This window comes from Embiotoca jacksoni, unplaced genomic scaffold (assembly GCF_022577435.1).
Source record: "Embiotoca jacksoni isolate LCO1_2020_lvr unplaced genomic scaffold, fEmbJac1.0.p SCAF_44, whole genome shotgun sequence".
NCBI classification, from domain to species: Eukaryota; Metazoa; Chordata; class Actinopteri; family Embiotocidae; genus Embiotoca; species Embiotoca jacksoni.
Window position 1 is genome coordinate 1,045,420 of NW_027185397.1, and position 20,342 is coordinate 1,065,761.

General features: G+C 44.7%; 1 protein-coding gene across 2 annotated transcripts in view; it reads right to left on the reverse strand.

Annotated features, from left to right (window-relative positions):
* fras1 (Fraser extracellular matrix complex subunit 1) overlaps positions 1 to 20,342 on the reverse strand; it is a 270,187-nt gene that overhangs the window by 2,990 nt on the left and 246,855 nt on the right. For both annotated transcript variants that reach the window (XM_069169324.1, XM_069169323.1), the window contains 23 exons: positions 19,064 to 19,177; positions 17,564 to 17,714; positions 15,432 to 15,591; positions 15,074 to 15,242; positions 14,341 to 14,587; positions 13,064 to 13,408; positions 11,850 to 12,010; positions 11,585 to 11,732; positions 11,283 to 11,488; positions 11,043 to 11,199; positions 10,149 to 10,349; positions 9,871 to 10,058; positions 8,954 to 9,229; positions 8,065 to 8,297; positions 7,817 to 7,977; positions 6,497 to 6,711; positions 5,617 to 5,767; positions 4,656 to 4,763; positions 3,441 to 3,600; positions 2,469 to 2,585; positions 2,192 to 2,358; positions 1,686 to 1,891; positions 544 to 690 (listed from right to left, as the gene is read on the reverse strand). In XM_069169324.1, coding sequence (XP_069025425.1) covers positions 544 to 690; positions 1,686 to 1,891; positions 2,192 to 2,358; positions 2,469 to 2,585; positions 3,441 to 3,600; positions 4,656 to 4,763; positions 5,617 to 5,767; positions 6,497 to 6,711; positions 7,817 to 7,977; positions 8,065 to 8,297; positions 8,954 to 9,229; positions 9,871 to 10,058; positions 10,149 to 10,349; positions 11,043 to 11,199; positions 11,283 to 11,488; positions 11,585 to 11,732; positions 11,850 to 12,010; positions 13,064 to 13,408; positions 14,341 to 14,587; positions 15,074 to 15,242; positions 15,432 to 15,591; positions 17,564 to 17,714; positions 19,064 to 19,177 — 4,188 coding nt within the window. The remainder of the gene's footprint in view (positions 1 to 543; positions 691 to 1,685; positions 1,892 to 2,191; positions 2,359 to 2,468; positions 2,586 to 3,440; positions 3,601 to 4,655; positions 4,764 to 5,616; positions 5,768 to 6,496; positions 6,712 to 7,816; positions 7,978 to 8,064; positions 8,298 to 8,953; positions 9,230 to 9,870; positions 10,059 to 10,148; positions 10,350 to 11,042; positions 11,200 to 11,282; positions 11,489 to 11,584; positions 11,733 to 11,849; positions 12,011 to 13,063; positions 13,409 to 14,340; positions 14,588 to 15,073; positions 15,243 to 15,431; positions 15,592 to 17,563; positions 17,715 to 19,063; positions 19,178 to 20,342) is intronic.

Consider the following 20,342-nt stretch of genomic DNA (forward strand, 5'->3'; position numbering starts at 1 on the left):
TCCGTGTCATGTGTTCAAACCAAACCGGTCCAGCTAGCCTCCTCTAGGATTGTAAGTGCGTGACTATCCGTGGTGTTACGGTACGGGTGCTCGGAGCGACCAAAAAGGACCAAAAGAGACCCGACTTCACCAAATGGGTCATTTAATAGAAATATAACAAGTAGAAACTACATTATATTACATATTATATAATATTCTATTCTAACTCTATTTTCCCATTGAGGAGGTGGAGTGATATTTCTAGTGATGTCATGATGATTTGTTCCAAATGTTCAGTTGACCAATCAGATCTCTGGGGGCGGAGCTACTGGTTGGATAATCAATATTCCTGAAGAATGAAATCAGGTCTAATCAGCTCATCAGCACAGTTAACACTTCAGGATTATGGTCTACTTTAGGATCAAAACTGTACATGAGAAATTCAGCAACTAAATATATAAAGTAACATCCATCAAAACATGTCAGAGGTTGAGGAAGATGGATTATTCTTCATCACAACACTGTCAGACATCATGCAGATGTGTTTCCTGTGACTCCACCCACCTTGTAGAGAGCATCCACCTTCATGGTGAAGCCGTCCACACCCGGCATGGCCGTCATGGTCTGCAGCTCCGGGATGTCGGAGGCAAAATGAGCCTCAAAAGGAACATCGTGGAAAAAGTTGTCGCACACGTCCGGCTGTTTCCGATCCTGCAGAGGAAACATGGAAACCATCAGAGCTCGGAGCAGTGCAGCTCGACACCAGCTGTCTGCTCGCTTTCCTCTCAGCCGAGCTGGAAACACTCATCTCAGATGTCGCTGTATATTTACATATTTTAACAAAAGGGTTTACAGGGTTAGAAATGAAAAATGACAGTCCACTAGTTTGGTTCTGGAGAACACTGTCGTCTTGTACACATTCTGTTGTAACAGGAAAAACAGATGATGGTTTGTAAATGACAACATTTACATGGTGAAGAATGTCAGTGATTTAAATAACCCACAGCCTTTGAATAACTCCCCTCCCAGGGACAGGTGGGAACGGTCAGACCGGCTCTGGCAGGTACAAAAAGGAAGTTATGTGTTGTTTGGTTTGTACGGGGGGATGACAGCCTGCTGTGTGCAGGAAGAACATGTCATCTGAGGTCATCTGAGGTCATCTGAGGCCATCAGAGGTCATCTGAGGTCATCTGAGGCCATCAAAGGCCATCAGAGGTCATCAGAGGCCACCAGACGCAATACATCAAAAGAAAGCTTAAAGTGCTTCAGGGTTTGACATGTGGAAAAGGTAAATTCAGTTTTATGCATTCATTATTTTCAACCACAGCAAAATGTTATACTGGAATAAAGACAAAATCAGAAACACTATTATGGGAGGTCAATGTCAGGATTGACTTGGGTTCTGTCTTCGGTGTGTCTTAGCGAACCTTAATGAAAACAGTTTCCAGGGTTCATTTGTGCTGTTTTATCTTTACTGGAACTAACTGAACACCGACTGCATCCTGAACACCAGCAAGTCTTCAAACATAAATGACAACAAAGTAAAACTGATCAGAATGAGAAAAATATTCATTCCTTTTCCGGTAATGAGTTTCACCCTCAGTTTGGTAGTAAAATGATGCCTTTTGAACACATCAGCTCAAACATGCACCACAGGTCAGAAAACAGAAGTAAAATCAGATAATTAGTTCCTGATATAAACGTACCAGCAGCAGGAAGCGATGTTTGAGGTGCTTGTTGGGTTGGATGCAGCCGTACTGCGGCCCCTCGTTGTACAGAGTCCCCGTGGGGTCAAAGAAGGGAACGTAGCCGTCCCTGCCGGTGCACAGGTACACCTTCTCCAGCTGCAGCTTGTAGGCTGCGTTCAGGTTCTGCTCAGGGTTCCACAGCACCCTGCCATACATAGTCTGACCTGCAGGGGGCAGCACAGGGACACGTTGAGTTTTCTGCAGCATCAAACATCAAACCTTCTTCATCTGTCACTGAATTTATTTTCCACAAACATGATTCATTTAATTTGTCTGTATATGACTGAAAAGCATTATTCGTGTCTAGAAATTCATTTTGATCAAATACATCTCTAGCTCCACCAACATTTTAGACGACAAACAGGTCAGTTTGTTTAAATTTATAAGATAAAATGACATGAAACATTTCTGAGCATCTGTTCTACGAAGGTTATCTATGTTTGTGTGGAGCCCCCCCGTCGTACCCATGGAGAACGCTCCCTTGTAGTCCATCTCCGCCATGGAGACGTCAGCGGTGGCCGGGTCCATCATGAACACCTTCTCGTTGTTGCACAGCTGGAACTCCGTGTTGAGGGAGTAAACCACTGGAACGGGTCTGTTGGTCTGCTGGAAGGCGATCGGCACCAGAAACCTGCCGGACGACAACAGGACAGATTAAAGACGGATTAAACTGGAGCTGGACTTTAATCCTAAAACATGTCTTTCGGAGAGACTGTGTGCTGTAAGTCTCTACAGTCGTACTTCTCCGGAGCGTGAGCCGTGCAGGACAGCGGTTTGTCTCCGGGGTCGATCCAAGGCTGAGTGGGCTGGACGGTGCAGGGGATCAGGAACACGGTGTACTCTCCAGAATAGTCCTTCCTGTTGGACAGTACAACACAACATGACTATTACCAAGAAACGCTGTTGAAATCAGGGGTTGAAATCTGAAGGAGCAGATGGAAACCTTCTGGAAGGAACTTTGACTGGATTCAGCCATTCAAAAATGGCTCTTTAGTATCTCAAACATTATGAAAGCAGCTCTGCAGTTCATCTTCCAGCTTCAAAAGTCTTCGTAGCTTCCAGGTCTGTAAAATGGTTCCGATCCAGAAGTGTCTTCAGCTGCAATACCAGCGAGTGCCACTAGAGGTCGGCTCCAAAAAGCCTCCGGCTCCATAGACTCCCATTCAACTTCTCTCATCAAATCCAAAGTGAATAAAATGTGTCCATCAGTTATCTCGGTGTTGTTAGCTAAAGTCACTCCTTCTTATTAGTTTTCTGGAGGTCCATCTGAAAATAATCCCTCATTCATTAGAAAAGAAGATTCAAGAAGACCTGTTTTTGGGGGCGTGTCTGTTTGATTGACAGGCCTGTGGTGCAGTCAGGTTACAGCTATCGGTGGGCGGGACGTAGTATCGTCAGGTTTCCAATCAGATCGGTCAGATCCACCGCTGGCTCCTCCCCCAGCTCGTCCAAATATGGTCACTTCCTGCTCCAAACCGCTCCGAACTAACAAGATGGTGACGGACAGAATCTGAACTGGAGGATTCATAACGTTCACAAACCAACGGGGGACGTCACCGCTGGTTGCCACTTGGTTATACTTATTTACCTTCCTGTAAATGTCACTCCTGAGCAAAGCGTCAACATCTAAATAAAACCCTGAGTGTGACCACTGAGGAGCGTTTCTCCCTGCTCTCCATGGTTGTGACTGAAGGATGAACGTGACCTGCTGACCTGCTGTAGGAGCTGGTGGCCCTCCACAGCTGGTACGGGGAGTCGAAGGTCTGAGCGCTCCACAGCAGCTGCATGTCGAACTCGATGCCTCCGAGGTGGTCCGGGGCCATCAGGTGGGACTTGTGTCCCGGCAGAGTGTGGTGTTCAACGACAAACTGACCTACAGGAAGAATCACACAGAGGAAAGTGTTATTAATCCGTGGAAGTGATGGTGAGAAGATCAGAGAACGACTCCTCTGGTGGTCCATCAGTACATCAACTCAACTGTAATCTGTTGTGTTAATACCACTGAGGAGGACCGGCGTTGGGAAGGTTACTTTTAAAATCCTGCTATCATGTAACTGTATTTATATGTAAATGTGCATTTTGATTACTTTTCCAACAAATGCTTTAAACCGGGTTTTAAAGCCGAGAAGTCCGAAAAAATAAATGTAAAATAGTCAGTTTAAATTTCCCAACAGAAGTCAGCACGGATTACTGTCAAACTGTTATTAACACTATTTTAAAATAACTTTAATTCAGGTTGAAAAGTTTTTGATTTTAAAGCTCAACAACCAAAACAAATCACAAAGATGTCGATCACAACTGACTGCAGTGAAGAAAACATTTTCCCACAACCTCAAACCGGGTCGACGTTCAGGTCGACTCCCTGCTGAGTGATGATCGAACCATCGTCAGAGCTTTCTTCCTGTTAAAGGGGAGTTTTCCTTCCCTCTTGAATTTTTTTTCTCCCAGCTTATGTGTGAATTGTTGAATTGTTGGTTTGTCTGTATAATGTTGTAAAGTTCTGCTCTAAGGACTTTAATGTGTGAAGTGCCCTGAAATAACCTGTGTTGTGATTTGGCCAACTGCCTTGCTGTGGTCACAGTGACTTGATTGGCAGATGAGAGGCGATTTAAAACAATAGAAACCAAACAAAATCAACGTTTAAGATTTGAACTTAACTGTCAAATAAATGGAGTCAGAAAACATTTCTGTACGATAACAAGACACAAATGGTATTTATTCTAAATTTAAGCATTTTAACTTTGTAACCTCCAATATTTTGTATAGCTACTGTCGTTTATTATATATGTTTTCCCGGCAACTGTAACCGATTACAGTTCAGCTTATTTTCTAACGAATTAAATGTAAGTAGTTTCTCTCCATCACAGTATTCCTCCAGAAGATCTTCACTCCTCTTGTGTTGGAACCTGTGAACTGTTGTGAACTGACCTCTGAACTTGGCGTGCGTTTTGAACTCGATCACCAGCCGTCCGTCCTCTCTGATGTAGATCCTGATGATCTGCAGTCTGGCTGAGAGGACGCTGTCGGTCTGGATACCTGCAGACAGGAAGCAGAAAGTCACACCGAGACCCAGACACAGGTGCAACACCCACATTTTCATCAGGTGCATCAAGAATGAGGTTTTTACAATCATCCGACAAATGTTTCTTCAAATTAATATCAAATAAAAGTTCCTATTTTTGGAAGTTGTATATGTACAGTTAAGCCCAAAATGATTCATACCATGTCAGATTCTCATGTCAAACATGTTTCATCGTCTGTAAATGACTTAAACAAGTGACAAAACATTGGAAGACATTTTGCCAGAGATGTTGTTAATAAATAATAACTATTTCCATGTTTTTTTTTATACACGCTTTACTAAAATGTCCAAAATCCTCAGTGTTCTCATCAACTATAAACTGAGACCAGCTCCTGCAGTAGTTTTCTCCTCCATGACGAGTCCTTTGTTGGTTGTCCAGTGTGACCGCTTCACATTATGGACATGATATTTTTCATAGAAATGTAAAAAACAAAACAAAACAGGAAAATAGTTGTTCTCATTTATATCTGTAGCACCATGTCTTCCTGTCCTGTTTCACTTCATCTCCAGCCAGAAGTGAAGTTTTGAACACAAACATTAGACGTGTGTATGAATGATTTTGGGATGAACTGAAACATTCTGCAGCCTTTAACGTTTTAACCTGCTTCATATCAGGTGAGCAAAAAACACAATATTCACAAACACGTAGATGAAGATCAGGACTGAAATGACGGCACGATGTAGAAACTTCCATGCTGAACCTCTGCAGCTCTAACTGCCTCAGAAATTAAGATGTGCAGCTTTTTAGCAGCTGAGTTTTGTTTTGTGATTCAGAGTTTGGTTGAAGTGAAACATCTCCATGCTGACCTGTCCTCCACAGCACGGTGTCGTAGAAGAAGGAGAACTCCATCTCGGTGTGGTGCTCCAGGGAGGCCCAGCCTCGGGGGGCCGTCACGTAGATGTAGGACACGTAGAGAGGAACCTGCACCGTCAGGAAGGACTGAGCCGAGTCACGGACCTGCAAGAACAGAAGCACGCGTCAATGTTGCTTCTCCAGACGGATCTGGTCCTGGTTCAACCTTCACTGAGGACTTCGTACAGACAACAATCTTCGCAAGATTTAATGCACTTTGATCAAAGGACACAAATAAAGACGTGCAGATTTGTTCTGCTTTTCTTCACTAAGAACATGTTTCATTTGTTTTCTTGTCTGTCTCCAGTTTGAAGGAAACTCGCTGACTTATTGACTCGTTCTGAAGCTTTCAGCTGGATGTCACAAAGTTCACATTTGAGCCAACATGAAATAATAGTAAGTTATGTGATGAATCAAACTTCTGATGAAGACGGTTTGATGCACCAGTGGACCACGTTTGGAGATCGATAAAACTATGACTGTGGAAACACAAGAATAACTCTTTAGGTTTAAGACCAGGCTGAGAAGCTGCTCAGTCGATGAGCCGGCTCCATAGCAGCTCCTCTATTGCTTTATTTTATATTTTAACTCTATTTGTGTTTAATTTGATGCATTTTGTTTCTTTTCTATATTTTGTTATGTTCCTTTATATGTGAAACACTGCAGGTCATTTTCTTGCTGTGAAGCACTTTGAGCTGCACTTCTTGTATGAAAGGTGCTATGCAAATAAAGTTTATTATTATTATAGATTACTCAGCAGGTTTTATTCCAGGCAGCTTTAAGCTACAACAACATAAATCTTTTTGTGAGCCGTCCCTCAGCTGTCCTGTTCACCTGGAAGTCGGCGGTGACGGATCCCGAGCAGACGTCGATGAGCTCGGTCATGTCGTAGTAGGCGTCGAAGGTCCAGATGCAGCTCTTCAGGTTGAGGTGTTTGTAGAGTTGGATGCTTTTGGCCTCGCGGACGTTGGGGTTGAACTGGTAGGGCCGGTCGTAGCCGGGGCCCAGAGAGATGCTGTCGTAGGACACGTCGTCCAGGAAACCCGTCTCTGTGGGACAGGTTCGTGTTAGCAGGAAAAGATCTCCAAAAATATCTGATCACAGGAAATTAAACGCTCTGATTTAAACAAAGATCTGGTCAAAGTTTAACTACAATTTTAACATTTAAGCAGGTAAGGCTGCAATAAAACATTTATGCAGAAGGGTTGCAACAGAATGAGTTTTTGACGGTATGAAAACCGTCTCATGGTTATATCACGGTTTACTGTATTTCATTATTATTAGGCCGATTATTATTATTATCATTACTATTATTATTAGCAGTTTCATTGTTAATTTGAAGTGCAAAAAAGTCTCCCTTTTGAAAATAAATAAAACCCATGAATGTAAAGCAGGATTTTGCTGCTGTGGTTGCTTGAGGTGGATCTTTCTCAACTATTTTGCATGCAACTCCAAGCAATTATGATTTTCATTGTGGAATATTGAGCTGATTATCTACTCCAATATTTGAATATTTGGTTGTAAAAAATCTGAAAACAGTGCTGTCAGAAGCTCTAAACGATTATTAATAAAGGAGATGGTGATGTGATCCGTTTTGTTTTCTCCGCTGCTGTTGTGTTAGTGTCGCCCTTTGCTGAGTCTGACAGGCAGCGGAGGACAGGAGGAGAGTTGCAACGTGCAGGCAAGCATCAAAATAGCGGTTGAAGCACTTGTTCACGGTATGATGAACATCCATTGTAATATCGCGGTCTGCTGCTGCAGCCCTAATATACAGGAAATAACAGATTCAGAGGAAACATGTTTATTACATCTAGTTTGTAAGACTTGCATGTATTATTGATTACATACGTTCTTAAGACTGCAGCATAAACAATTAAATCAGGAGATGTAGAAAATAAAGGAATTGCAGCATGTTTTATTGTTGTATTAATTAAGAAGTGAATGTAAATTATGTGCTTATCCTCCGGGAGACAACATGTTCTCCTGTTTCAGCTCTTTGACGTACGTGGAACCTCAGCGGGTCTGTGTGTGTGTGTGTGTGTGTGTGTGTGTGTCTGTGTGTGTGTTGTGTGTGTGTGTGTGTGTGTGTGTGTGTGTGTGTGTGTGTGTGTGTGTGTGTGTGTGTGTGTGTGTGCGTGAGTGTGTGTGACTGACCTGAGAGCCCCTCCAGGTCTTTGAGGGTGACCAGGTTGGAGCAGACGTGCTGCTGCCTGTAGATGGACTCCGACAGCAGGAAGTGCAGGTTGTGCAGCGGCATGGTGGACACTAGGGGCAGCATGCCGTCCTGGTGGGGGATCTGCACCGAGATGTGGATGCTGAACGGGGACGAGCAGAGCAGAGAAGACATTAACACAAGAAGATGTTCCTCCGGCGTAAGAAGCCTTCATGAAGCAGTGACCGACCGGTTGGGGTGCTCCTTGTGCTTCACATCCAGGTATTTCAGCGTGGCGATGAAGGACTGAGCCTGGAAGCCCCGGGCGGTTCCCGTGGTAACCGGCGTGTGGCAGATGGAGCCCTCCGTGCCGACGGTGGCGATGTTGCTCCTCAGTGGCGTTCCCAGGTGGCCGGATTTGTCGCGGGCCTGAGCCACGCAGCGGACGTGGAAGCGGCGGCTGAAATAAATACTGTCCAGGACCTGAGAGGACAACGGAGGACGGACGAGGACGAGGAAGACGGGGAGCATTATTATCTCATCATCCCGTGAAAAACCGAAACAACTGAGTCTCATCCCATCGGCTCCTCTTTCATCTCTTCATGCATCGTGGTCACGACACTGGACGGCTTCTCAAAGCTGTTGTCTGGTATGTTCATGGGGGTTGATGGTACAGTTGCACATCAGCCACATCAATGGACACTAATGTCCTCCCATATGGACACTAATGTCCTCCCATATACTGCCACCCACTGGCCAACCTCTGTAAGTGTACCCCAAATGTGTCAAAACTTCCTTCCACAGTAGAAGTAATTTTTTTCCAACAGCAAGTAACAACTAAGGAATGAATTAATTGTTAAAGTTTCCAAGTATTAATTTCATGTATCAATAATCACTTGTCCTCTGAATTGGACGTCCTGCTTTATTTCTATTACAATTCATATCATTACTGAGAGTTTGTTCTTCTGGAAAATTCTTCATCTGTGGAAACTTTTTTTTTGTAAATCACTGAATTTATGTTATTTGACTGTCACTTGCAGTTTTTGTAACAAAAACAACATTGTGTGCTGATTAGTTCCATTATTTGAGTTAATAAAGTAAGATGGTGCGTTCACCATAATAAACATCTTACAACTCACCATATGGTTGACGCTGGTGTACGGCGTGGTGTCGGTGACGGTCTCGAACGGGGAGCGGGCCCCGTTGGTGTCGGTCGGCGCCGCCACCTCCCAGGAGAAGTGGACCTGGGTCTGGTTGATTCCCGCCTCCTCGCAGCGCTCCTTCATCACGGAGAACTTGGGGTAGTGGGGGTCACAGGGGGTGACGCACACCAGAGGGTAACCCGGGGAGGGCGTCTTCTTACTGCCCTCTTTGGTCACCTCAGGGATGTGATCGTAGTCGGCCAGAGAGACCACCTGAGGAGGAGGGAGGAGGAAGGAGGGAGGAGGGAGGAGGAAGGAGGGAGGAGGGAGGAGGGAGGAGGGAAGAGGAAGGAGGGAGGAGGGAGGAGGAAGGAGAAAGGAGGGAAGAGGAAGGAGGGAGGAGGGGTAATGATGATGATGATGATGGAGAACATGTTTCCCAGAATTTCAACTTTCTTTTCTTTTCTAAGATAACTCAACTCTACTAACAGTAGTTTTATATTTAGGAGGTGGAAGGCAGCACAAACACTGCAGGAGACTCCTGCTGAGCACTAAAAGGCATCTGGGGTGAAATCACCCACCATGTAATATCTTCATGGCAGATGAATATGGCTGAACTGATAGATTCATTGTGAGGGCTTCTGGTTAAATGCATAAGAAATGTAAAAGCCTATTAACATACGCCTGTAGGAAAAACGCTGCCCACATTTACTGCTGCTGTTCTGGAGTTCCTGAATATGTATTAGAGGAGAGAAGTGTTTTGCCGGGAGTGGAGAGACGAATGTTTCTCCGTCAGAGCAGCAGAAAACTAAAAAACTGGCCACACGCTCAGTCGAAAACAACGATTGAGTCTTTAACGTCTTGCTGCTGCTGCTTCGCGTCCGCATTCGTCGTGGAGGTGAAAGTTTTCTTACGATAGGTGGAGCAGGGAGGATGAGACTGCCCGCAGCCTCCTGGTCCAGAATCGTCACCGTTGCCATGGTGATCTCCCCGATCACCGCCTCCACGGGGTCATCGGGGCCGAGCACCAAGGAGAAGGATTCGTGCCACTCTCTGTCCTCATTGGATAAAATCTCCACTTTGAACAGGATGTGGTCCATTCCTAGGAAATATAAGAACAGAAGTATGAACTCCTCCCGCTGCTCTCCTCTCACATCCGTACCAACAGTTTTACTATTTTTCAGACCCTGACCGGGAGTGAATTTGAGCACTCGGCTTTTGGGATTGTAGTCGACTCCGGACTGGGCCGATCCGTCCCGCGTGCTGCAGCGGATCTTGGAGGTTCGATCCAGATCGCCGGTCCGGATCACCTTGATGTTGAGCACCTCGATGCCGTCCGGACCGGGAGGCTCTCGGACCTGATAGGACGCCTGCTCGAACTCGATGGTGGGAGCTAGAGCAAAGGGAGAGGAAACAACAGAGGTCAGAGTGCTGCCCTCTGGTGGCCACCGGTATGTCACACGCACATAACGGGAGACAATCAGTGGACAAGAGGTTTAAACATTGAGACAAAATGAAAGTTGCGCTGCAATAAATCCTTCCTTCATGAAGGTAATGTTCAGTTTTTGTTCAAACTTTTTTGGACCTCTTTATTTAGACATTTTCTTTGTTTTTTAAATACAAAACAGAACATTCCCTGACACAGGACCTCAGACCAAAATATTATAAAAAGTAATGATCAATATAAATAAAGAATCTTTAGAAATGGGAGGACATTTGTAATTGAGCCGAGTCAACGACTGGGAGACACAAAGGTCTTTTCAATCTTTTCAATGACCTTCAACTGTATTACAACTGTTTTATGACTCTGTTACTTTGGAGGCTGCAGTTTGTGATGCTGTTGTGTTGAAGACAAACATTTACTTTTCTACTATTTGTATGCATTTAAAAAAAAAAGACGTTTTGTCCATATTCTGCTGGATTAATGAATGAGACAAAAAAATGAATGCTAAAAAAAACACGACCAAAGACGAAGAAGCTTCAGGGTCCAGATAATAAATCTCTGGATGAATGAATCTGATATCAGAACATCGGTGTATCTGTGTGTGAATCATGACTCCTGGATCGTGACTGAGCGCCTGCTCACCGTCTTCATCGTTGGTGATGGTGATGGTGACGATGTCGCTGGTGCCCACCATGGCGCCGCTCCAGTGGTCACCCAGCGGTGTCCCAAGATGCACCTGGAACTCCTCGTCGGGCTCGAAGACGGAGTCGTCGTTGATGTGAACGGTGCAGTTCTTCACCTGGGAAACAGAAAACCACCAAACACTGATGAGTCTGAGGACGAGGAGAGAAACTCGACATCCTGCTGAACTTTGGGTTTCACCTTCTCTCCTTTCAGGAAAGTGATGCGGGACTCGTCCGCGTTCCTCCTCTCCTCGAAGTCCTCCATCACCATGGCCGACACGGTCCGGGTGAAGCAGCGCACCGACGACGTGAAGGACAGGTCGCCGGTCCGGAGGACGCGGACGTGGAGGACGCGGTCCTTCTCCTTCACGGTGAAGGCACTCTTCTCAAACTGCATGCTGGGAACTGAGACGGAGGAAGACAGAAGTGAGAAAGCTGATTCTGAATAATTGATAAAGTAAAAGTGTATATTTGAGCGTGTTAAAGTTCCCGTGTACATACTGTCCTGGAAGGTGTCAGCGATGACCACGTTGGCTTCGTACGGCTCCTGCAGCACGGCGCCCTGAGGAGAACTGAGGAACACCACGAAGTGCTCGGGTCCTTCGATCGACGGGTTCTGGATGTCGTCCATGATGGTCAAACTGCACGTCTGTGAGAAGGAAGCGTGTCCGCCGGGTTTGTGAAGGTCAAAATGTTATCGAGTGGGTACGAAAAAACACCAAAGACGAGTGTCGATGATAAAATATGTTTTAACATATGTCGGTACCTCCTCGGTCTTTCCAGGTTTGAACTCCACCTTCTTGGAGCTGGGGATGTAGTCGACCCCCGGGCTGGCCGAGGGGGGGTCTGACGGTCGGGTGGCACACCACACGGAGGTCAAGGAGGAAAGGTCGCTGCCGTGACGCAGCACCGGGATTTCTATTGTCCCTGTAGACAAAAAACAATCACAGGTTTAAATGTTCAGTGGACGTGACTTCAGAAAAACACTGAAGCTGCGAGATTCAGTCGGTTTGTGTTTGGCAATAATGAAAAGAATATTAAATATAATCCTGATTTCTGTAGTATGATGGAATCGACCTTCGATGTGTCCTCGTTTATAAAGTCTGATTTCTCTGCAATTTAAAAGTCATTTCAGTCATGAACTAATAGCAGCTAATGATGCTGACTGGTCAGGAACCTGGATGATACATTTATCCAAGAGAGGAGAACAGAGGAGAACAGAGGAGAACAGAGGAGAACAGAGGAGAACAGGGGAGAACAGAGGAGAACAGAGGAGAACAGAGGGAGAACAGAGGAGAACAGAGGGAGAACAAGAGGCTCAGCAGACAGATGAGGAACTGTGGAACAACAACCCTGTTTCCAAAAAAGTTGGGACGCTGTGTAAAATGTAAATAAAACAGAATGCCATGTGCAGTAATTCATCCCTGTACCATCACTGATGCTGGCTTTAGAACTGAGCGCTGATAACAAGCTGGATGGTCCCTCTCCTCTTTAACCTGGAGGATGGGATCGCATTCTGTTTTTACTTATTTACCAGACAGCGTGTAAACCTTTTTGGAAACGGGGTTATATAAGAAGCGACAATCTATCTTGTGTTTCCTGCTACAAAACATGTTCTCTGTTCCAAAATAAACTGAAATATGACAAACTGCAACGTAAAGACGAACTGATTATCAAGGAGACTGAACGTGTGTGAACCATCAGGGATGTAGGATTACACTGCTTTTCAGATCAAGTCATTTTGTAACCGATACCTCTGTATGGGCAGCAGGCTTCAGTGTCGTGTGTTCAGTAGTGCAAGAATCTTGGATGTAACCGATATGAAACACCGATAGATAGACAGAGTAACACCTGTTTTCAACTTCGTAAACTCAACAGCTGCAATATGAGATGTGAAAAGAAAGGATGTGTTTCTTTTATGGTGGAAATGTGGCGAGAAAAGAGAGAGAGACACAACAGCAGTGAGGAAAGGACCAGTACCAGCATCTTCACTGAACGTAAACGTGGCGTTTCTCAGGGAAACGGTGGAGGCGTCGTTGGGTCCATCGATGATGACTTTGGCCACAGAGACGTCGCCCATGCGGGCGTTGTCGGAGGCGTCCGACAGCACCAGCTCGAACTCCTCCGACAGCTCGTACTCGCTGTCGTCGATGAGCTTCACGTCGCAGGTGGACATGCCGACGCCGGGCCCGAAGATGACGCGGTTGTCGTCGGTCATGCCGCGGCTCTTGAAGTCGGAGCCGGACTCCAGAGCGTGGAGGCTGCTGCCCTGAGCCGACTTGGCCACGGTGTAGCAGAGAGCGGACACGGTGCTGGAGGTGTCGCCTGAGGAGAGGGGGGGCACTGAGGGTCATATGGGGTCGACTGGGTCTCTACAGCACAAATACAACTTTTAAAGTGAACTGCATCGGATGGATTGAAGAGGACAGACCTGAGATTCTCAGACTCCTTCTCAGAGCTCCTAACTGAGACTAAAAGTTCCATCTAGGACTCTTAGCTTCGGAGTGATGTAGGAAACTTCTCAGAGCAACTCTGAGCAAAGAAAGGACAGAGACCCTGATCTTAGTGAGGAGGTGTGGTCCACCCTGTTGCTAGGTGACACGTCCTTTTAAAAGCTGATCAAAATATATTCCCTCTTGGTGTCTGTTTGTGTTTGTGTGCTGAAGGTTGTAAAACACCAAACATCTCCACGCTGCCATCACCTTCACGTCTGTGTTTGTGCTGAGTGGGAGAAGTGAGCGTCTCTGATGATCCACCACAAACATCATCCTGCAGATATCATCTGGAGAGTTTCAAGAACGGCATTCAGCGTCTGAAGAATATTGCTCTGACCTCCTCCCTGCTCCGGATACTTCTTCTCTTGAGCAGCTCTCTGAACATGTTTTGTGAATAATTTTATCTTTACGAGGATCTATCCTAAACTTTCAGGGCAAATTCTTAGAAAAAGTCACAATTCTCAATTCTAGGAACTTTCTTAGAATTTACAACTTTCAGTCGGAGGAGTCTTTGAATGCGTCACCTGGTTTACGATGTAAGTACTCAAACATGAGGCAGCTACATGTGTATTTATCTGTTTTCATGTGGTAAAGTTTGGTTGGTAATTGGTTATCTTTACATGTGTGAAATATTTAGCTTATTTTCCTTCAGAGAGCTCAGATGTTTGATCCGGAGTGTTTTGACGTGACGCAGCTTGAACGACGTGAGCGAGCAGGTTAGGAAGCCGTTGGCGCGGCGCGGCGCGGCGCGGCGCGGCGTACCTTTCCTCTCCACGGGCGCGTGGATGAAGCCGGTGCTTTCGTTGACGTGGTACGTCTTCTTGTCGAACTGCAGCGTGGGTTCGTCCTCCGTGTCGTTGATGTTGACGACGGCGCGCGTGTTTCCGCCCAGCAGCGCGTACACGGGCATGCTGAGCTCCACCTGGAAGCTCTCCGCCCCCTCGAACACCTGGTCGTCGTTAATCACGACGGTGCACACCTTGGTGTCCTCGCGCTCGTCGAACTGGACCTGGAGGAGGAAGCAGAGCTGCTGGTGAAGAAGCGAGCGCGGCCACGGCTGTGATCCCGTTTAGTTTCTCATGTGCTGCTGAAGTCGTAAAACTAAAACATGTCGGAGGTGTTTGGTCAAACTTTGGAGGCCAAGTTGGCAGATTAAATCAAATCGTATCAGTGAACGTCGACACAAATTGGTAAAAAAAAAAATCGGTATAATCTAACGGTGGAAAACTAATAATGTTAAAAAGAGAAAGAAAAATAAATCCTGGTGTTTTACAAACTTTAAATCAAACTTTAAAAACTGAATATTGATTTCTCCACGATAAATAAGAATCCAACTTAAAACTAAAATGTATTTACTTCATTATAACCTATTTCAAAACTCCTTTGATGCTTGAAGAATATTATGCAGACAGTTGTTGAACTTAATAACAATGTTTGAACATAACTGAACAGGATGAATCAGTATAATAATAATAATCATCATTTTTGATGCTACCTGTCCAGCATACTCCACGTAGTCCTGCTGTCCGGGCCGGGAGCCGGTGCTGCTGGTGGACGTGGCGCTGGCCTGCTCGGTGCGGCACAGCACGATGGCGTACTGGTTGAGATTACCGGTCCGCTTCACCGTCACCGCGACAACGCCGGCCTTCTCACTCACATTGTAGCTGTGAAGCAGTGAGAGGTTATTTTAGGTGTGCGCGCATGTGTGTGTGTGTGCGTGTGCGTGTGCGTGTGTGTGTGTGTGTGTGTGTGTGTGTGTGCGTGTGTGTGCGTGTGTGCGTGCGTGCGTATTCTTGTGAAAGATAAATAGTTGTTAATGTAAACAAACAGCTGTGTTTTCCGGTGATTCGGACCTTTTGTGCTCGAAGCTGATGAGCGACCACTGGATGTGGAAGACGTTGTCGCTGACCACGTTGGGTTTGCTGTCTTTGACCAGAAACCTGAAGGTGTCCACGGTTTCCTGGCTGTTCTCCTCGTGCAGCACGTAGCGGATCACGCCCCGGTTGATGTCAGCTGCAGACGAACCCGGACAGACGGAGGATAATCAAACACTCAAATCATTCATTTGAATGACTCTTTACATCTTTTAGATTCTCTTCAGGTCACACAGACCTACGATGTTCTGCTGCTTATTTGTAAAATCCAAATAATGTTTTAAATATACCAGAAAAGGTTTTTCACGGCAGGTCGTTAGCGATGAGAACCAAACAAATGTTCCTCAGACAGACAGCAGTGATTTCCACCTGAGACTGTGACCTCAGTGCGAGCCGACGGCTGGTAAACAGTCTCTACACAGATCGAAGCTTGATAATAGAAATCTTTGTGAAGAACGTATTTCCTGTGAAGTAATCGTTCCATAATTTGCAGCCTTCAGCTGTTTTCCATTAGTTGGAGAAAAGAATGGAAATGAAAAGTCATCACTGGCTCACATTTTCTCCACATTTACACCTTCCAGAGAAGGTTGGAGAAATGGAAATACTTTCATCCAGGGACAAACAGTCCAAAAATAAAAGAATAGATGATTTCTGTGCTGGAAAATTGTTCAGATGTCGAGTTAAAACTCGAGAGTGAAGCAGAGAAAACAGTGAACGCAGCCACAGAAGCTGAAAACATTATGCATGAAAGATGACGTTGACGGTTTGTACGAGGATTCATCTCATTCATTCATACTTCTCGTCTCTCAGGGGGAAGGTTTATTTCACTTGTTGGATATTCGTTGTCATTAAGAAAACAATCTTTACAAGCTCCAAATTGAGTGTGCAGCACATCAAAGATGCTCTCCAGCCTGGAGGATCAACATTTTACTACAGCAGGCTGACACTGATCGCTCGCTGCAGCCTGCAGGTGAACATGATGAGAACACACTGATTCAATCTGAAATACATTTGTGAAGGTGGGCAAAGAAAAAAACAGGAAGAAGCACGGGAACAGGCGCTGAGGTGTCTGAAAAAACGATTTCATCTTCATCCATCAAACCGGCATCAAGCGTTCCAGTTAGGAATGAGCTCATGATGAAGGATGAGCAGAAGAGGGCAGTGAAGCAACATCAGCCCGGAGGACACGAAATGAAACAGACGGCTCTGATGTGTCTGATGGGTGAGAACAGTCGGTATTTGTTACGTCGTTTGTTGAAGTACCGGATGTACATTTGTATATTTCTATTTCTTTAATTTGATCAAGTTAACAAGAGAATTCTGTTATTTTCAACAGTTGTTTTGGATTATTGATCTTAAGCGTGATCGTTTGACTTTTGTCACGTTCCTGCAAATATTTCACAATAAAAGTATTTTTAAGAAATGAGGGTTTCTGTCTAATAAAACGACAGAAGGTTTTTAATTTGAAATAATACAGGACGTGTTGAGTGATGCAGTGACTTTGACATCTTGATTGTAATTATAACAAATTTGGCCGTTCTATATGTTTTTATTGTCTCTCTTGAATGAAACGCTTTCAATCTTCAAACACTCAAAACATGTAAATGAATTTCAACCAGATCAACTGAACATTTTAATCCCTGACTTTAGTTTAAATACGTAGAGCTTTAAGAAATAAAGCTGATAAGCAGCCTGTGAGTCCTGATAGATCTGAACTATAAACTATCGTCAAGTTTTTAAACAGCATTCAAATAAAACGATGCTAGAAGAACAGACCATAATCAGAGAGGTCACAGGGAGGCGTGGCTTCTTTTTAGGGAGTCACATGTCACGAGTGTCTCTGTTAGGAACCACAACCTAACTCTGACCACTGGCACTAATGACTGCTATAAAACATTAGAAAAGATTCTCAGCTGTTTTTACCAAGAAGGAAAAACAGCTGATGTGAATGTGCTGAAAAGAAGAACTCAGCATTTTATTTACTCAAACATCAGTTTAACAACGTCAGCACTGATGGCTTCATTTAAATCAGCTGATCAGAAGAGGAATACGATCTGTCATGTGACATGTTTAAATGTACAACTCTGTAAAAGCAGACGGAGCTGGTGTACCTTGTGTGAAGGTGCCGACGGAGCTCCCAGGTTTCAGCTTGCTCTCCAGGAAGCCGTGTTTGGGCTCCGTGGTGATTTCATAGACCAGCTGCCCGTCGTCGGTGTCGGGGTCCATCGTCAGCAGCTCCTTCTTGGTGATCAGGTTGGTGGCCTGATAAACATCCAACACAAAGGACTCAAACTACCACATTTAAACAAAGGTTTTACACCACAGACATGAACGGTGCTCCGAAGGAAACGAAGCTAACTTCAATCTTCTGTTCGTGAACAACTTGTGAAAACTCCCACAGAGGATCTGATGAAGCAGCTTAGTGTCGGAGGACGGACACCTCGTTGTGTTTACTCTATGAAGTCTCACAGGTTTAATGTACTTCATGATCCTGAGGATTATTTTTGGGACTCAGTTTGTAGTCTTGAATAAATTTTTATCAGCATGCGGTGACATTTTTGTATTTAGTGAAACATGTCAACAACAATGTTTTAAAAGAGAAGATGTGCCGATGTTAATAAATTGTAAAAAGATCCAAATCCCCAGACACAGACAGAATTACACCGAACAGATCAGACAGTGAACTTTATTGTTGAGGTTGGTGTATTGTGAAGGCCCGCCTGGGGAAGGATGACCTTTGCAAACTGCTGTGTAGTTAGTTGCACCAACAATGATGTAAAAAAACTCTTATTTGCGATTTATTTCCCCCATTATGTCCTAAAGACGATGCTGATAGAAGGGCTTCATGGCATACAAGGGAAGCCTGAAGGGACTAAGGAGGGATCAAATTCATCTTTTTAATCTAGCCAACGTGTCCTGTTGCAGGCAGAGGGGACATACATCTGCTTGACATGGTGTTTTTGGGTCATTTATAAACTAATTTAACTCCCCCAGAAGGGGGCGTGGCCTGCAGAGAGCCGGTCTGATCTACACAAATAAACAATAAATGAGAAACTGTTTTTTGCTGCAGTGACAATTTAAGCAGCATCAGGATCGTTTCCACTGGAACGACTTCCCAGTCATAAACCTGAAGAGTTGTTGGTTAGTCCGGTTCTGAGTTGCCTCCAGCGGTCGGGGAGGAGATGCAGAGTTCAACATTATGATCATTTCCCTGAGCGATAACACACCCAGGACTTAATTAGCTGCATTGTAAACACAGACTTGGAATAAATGATATTTTTACAGCGTCTGCCAAACAAACGAATGCTTGACAATGTGATGATGTTCACAAACCAGCAGGTGGAGCAGGTGAACAAAGTGACGGAGCTTATCAGCTGCTCCTCCGTCCTCCACCATGATGCATCAGAGGACACCAGACACATCAGAGGACACCAGACACAGCTGTCACTGTTAGAAGAGTCTGTGGAGCAACAGCTCAACCCTGTCTTCTACTGGAGACCATTCAAAGGTTCAAACACCAGACAAAGATCTCCACCGGTGGACCCGTTCATCCATCTTCAGCTGTTAATCAGAACAACATGTATCTTCAGATGTTTAATGAAGACGTGTACCTTGTTGTCCATGTATTCCAGCCACTGCAGGCCCAGGTTGGTGACGATCCGCGGCGTCCCGTCGTCTACCGGCAGAATATCTATCTTGAACTTCTGAGGAGCCGCCGTCACGATCTGCAAAAGTTTAACATTTAAATACACTGAAGATGGTGGAGCTGCGTTTTGAAAATGATTTATTGGGAAGTTTAGAGAAGTTTTAAGCACTAGAAATACATATTTTGTATAAAGCCTCCGATGGTCTGTAGACTTAATGGCTCAGGTTTCTGCCTAAATCCCAATAAGACCAAAGATATCCTTAGTTTCCCTCTTTTTATTTGTTTTGCTCTGTTTGTTTTTTATTGTTGTTGTTTTACATTTGAATCCTTTTCTAAGTTGTATCTTTGTTCTATTCCAAGTAGTAATATTTCATGTTTTCTGTTTTCTTTAATTGTATTTTGTTGAATTGTCTAAAAGATATATATAAATATATACTGCTGTAAAAATAGAAAAAAAGGATAATAGTTGGGAAAATGTGAATTTGATTGTATAAGTTGCTGAAACTGAAATAAAAACTAAATTAAAAATAATTATAATATCCAAAGATTACATTAAAAAAAAATTCCACAGTAATGTTGAGCTGCAGAAACACTGACCTGGATAGACGAGGTAATGTAAACTTCTCTCGAAACAGTTTCCACTTGAACTCATTTCCAATTATAAAAGTTAAGAAAATGTTGTGTTTAGATTGAGTTGTGAAAACAACTTTCTCAGGATAAAAGTTGGACATCATAGTGACAAAAATAAGAAGTGCTGCAGGTTATTACTTTATGGATTCATCTCTGCCTAACAGGGCGACAGGTTAAATCAGATAAGACGCTCCAATATTCCTGCTTTGTGTCCGAGGTCCATGCGGATGCAGGAAGAGCAGCTCGTCCTCACAGACCAACTTTGACTCGTGACATTTGAAGGATGTGTTCAGCCACGCGCGGTTTATAGGAGCTCATACGTTATTTAATAAGAGCGCCTCCTCACGGGGAGCAAATCCACCTCAAACACCGCCAGCAATAAAACCGGCAACTCACTCAGAGCTGCAGGACACACGTGACCACCGAGTCCACCGTCCTCCGGGGGACGGACAGACAATAAACACGAGGCGAGGAGGTGTGTGAGCGCTGACATCAACACCTGCACGCTGTCGTTCAGCGTGATCGCACGGACGGTTAGAGAGGGAAGGTGAGAGGGACAGTGAGAGGGAAGGTGAGAGGGACAGTGAGAGGGATGGGGAGAGGGACAGTGAGAG